Genomic DNA, 2,500 nt, shown 5'->3' on the forward strand with positions numbered 1-2,500 from the left:
TTCTTTATCACTGATGGTCTCGTTTGCTGTTACATGTAATTTATGATCATCAGAGGAAAAATTAGACTGTTTCAGAAATATTTAAAAGTTCCTCGTAGCACCTTTAAAAAAAAACCTAAATGAATGTTTTTGAAGTGAAAGCCGTTTGTTCACCTTCCCGTTGGTGGCCTTTGCTTTGCCGTTTTTCTCCTTCTCCTCCACAAGTTTCTTCTCCTTCAGGTCCTTCTGCAAAACAAACACAAAAAACTATTTACAGTTGTTGTTGTTTTTTTGTTGTTGTTTTTTTTAACCTTTATTTATACAGGTTAATCCCATTGAGTCCAAAGACTCTTTTGCAAGGGAGACCTGTTTTCCCATTTCCCTTCTACCTAATGGCCTAGTTAGACGACGAGGCCCCGTTGCATGCCGGGAGATGCAGTTTTTTAGCGTCAGAACGAAGCCTGCCCATTTAAACACCATATTGGTCTCTGCAGATCCTCCTCCCACTCCACCCCTCCCTCTCTCTCTCGCTCTCTCTCTCTCTCTCTCTCTAATGTGTTGTAATGTGATACTGTGACGTGGCCCCAGGGGGATAGTGGGTTATTGTAGTTTTACACGGGCTGCTGTCGCCGCCATATATCACTAGACACGCCCGGAAAAGGCACTGCAATACCCAGGGTGCACTGCTTCGTTTAAAATAACACAGGAGGGTGCAAGGCCAGGGGAAAGAGCGAGAGAGACAGAGAGAGGGGGGCGGGAGGGAGAGAGAGAGGGGCGGGAGGGAGAGAGAGAGGGGGGTACGGGAGGGAGAGAGAGGGAGAAAGAGGGAGAGAGAGAGGGGGTGCGGGAGGGAGAGAGAGGGAGAGACAGCGAGAGGGGGGCGGGGAGGGAGAGGAGAAGGGAGGGAGAGAGAGGGGGGGGGCGGGGAGGAAGGAAAGGGAGGGAGAGAGCGAGCGAGAGAGGGGGAGGGAGAGAGAGAGAGGAGGGGAGAAAGAGACAGAGCGAGAGAGGGGGGGGGGGGGGCGCGATGCTCGTTGTAACGGAGGCTGGAAAGGACAATAGAAGACGACACATGGCAGGCGGCGAGAAAAGCGCCGAGAAAAGCCCAAATAAAGCGGCTCACGGTCCAGGGCGCGAAGTCACAAACACACGGAGAGTTCTTAGAATGTTTTTTATTTTGTATTTCGTCTCCGCGCGCAGACCGGAAGCCTATTAATAGCGCTCCGTTTCCTCGTTCTGTCGACATCGTTAGTTCACGGCTTTATTCGCCCCAATGCGCGCGCTCACACACACACACACGGGGGCGCGCGTACGCATCCACTCTCTTAATCATTCATTTGCTCCACATAATCTTATTGCTTAAAACCCATTAAGCTGTTTAGGAGCATCGGCGGGAGACAAACGAGGCTCAGTTCGGCTGCGCGCGCACACACACACACACACACACACACACACACACACACACACACACACAGGCAGTCCGTGCGTAAAAAGGCGCTTGTGCGTAGAATGCTCCACAACTTTAAATAGTGTCCGAACAGGCGCGCGCACACACACACACCAGGCTTCGCGGATTATCAGCGTTAATACCCCCCCCCCCCCCCCTCCCGCCCCATCTCCATATGCTCATTTATTCTAAATCACTCAGAATTATTCAGCTACGCGACTCGCTCACTCGCTGCTCTTAAGATCTAAAGGTTTGGAGACTGTGTGTGTGTGTGTGTGTGTGTGTGTGTGTGTGTGTGTGTGTGAGAGAGAGAGTGTGTACGCGCCCCCCGTCCGTCCGTCCCCCCCCCCCCCCGCTTTGCTATTAAAGTTTTACCCGATCAGATCAAAAGTCCAGCCGAACGGAAATGAACGTTTACAGAAGTTAAAACATGGCGCGAGAGAAAAGAGCGACCAGCGAGGTTACAGAGGGGAAAACCAGCACCGTCACATCACACCTACACACACAGCACGCGCATATACACACACACACAAACACACACACAGTACGCGCATATACACACACACACAAAGTACGCGCATATACACACACACACACACACACACACACACACACACACACACACACAGTACGCGCATATACAAACACACACACACACACACGCAAACAGTACGCGCATATACACACACACACGGTCACTTTATAATAAAATCTGAATAGGTCTTATAAAAATATTTGAAATCCGATTTATGAACACACACGAAAAGAGAGCGACACACACACGGAGAGAGAGCGACACACACACACACACACACACACACGGAGAGAGCGACACACACACACACACGGAGAGAGAAGTGGGCTATACCAGAAAAAAGACAGAAAACTTTTCCCCTGAGATAGAATCTCGCTCCAAATGAACCGAGAGGCGGAAGCGGCGTCTCTGCGCGCAACACAAACTCTCCGGTGACCGCGAGACTGGACCGAACGGCGGCAGAGCGACCGGCCACTGGGTCGGTAAACAAACTGGGTCGGACGGTGCGCACACACACACACAAACACACACACACACAC

General features: G+C 51.2%; 1 protein-coding gene across 1 annotated transcript in view; it reads right to left on the minus strand.

The window, feature by feature from the left end:
• LOC307255698 (uncharacterized protein) overlaps positions 1-2,500 on the minus strand; it is a 7,282-nt gene that overhangs the window by 3,540 nt on the left and 1,242 nt on the right. The window contains exon 2 of the mRNA XM_080034446.1: positions 154-225. Within this exon, the coding sequence (XP_079890572.1) occupies positions 154-225 (72 nt within the window). The remainder of the gene's footprint in view (positions 1-153; positions 226-2,500) is intronic.

Source organism: Ammodytes marinus (assembly GCF_949987685.1).
Source record: "Ammodytes marinus genome assembly, chromosome: 9".
NCBI classification, from domain to species: domain Eukaryota; kingdom Metazoa; phylum Chordata; class Actinopteri; order Uranoscopiformes; family Ammodytidae; genus Ammodytes; species Ammodytes marinus.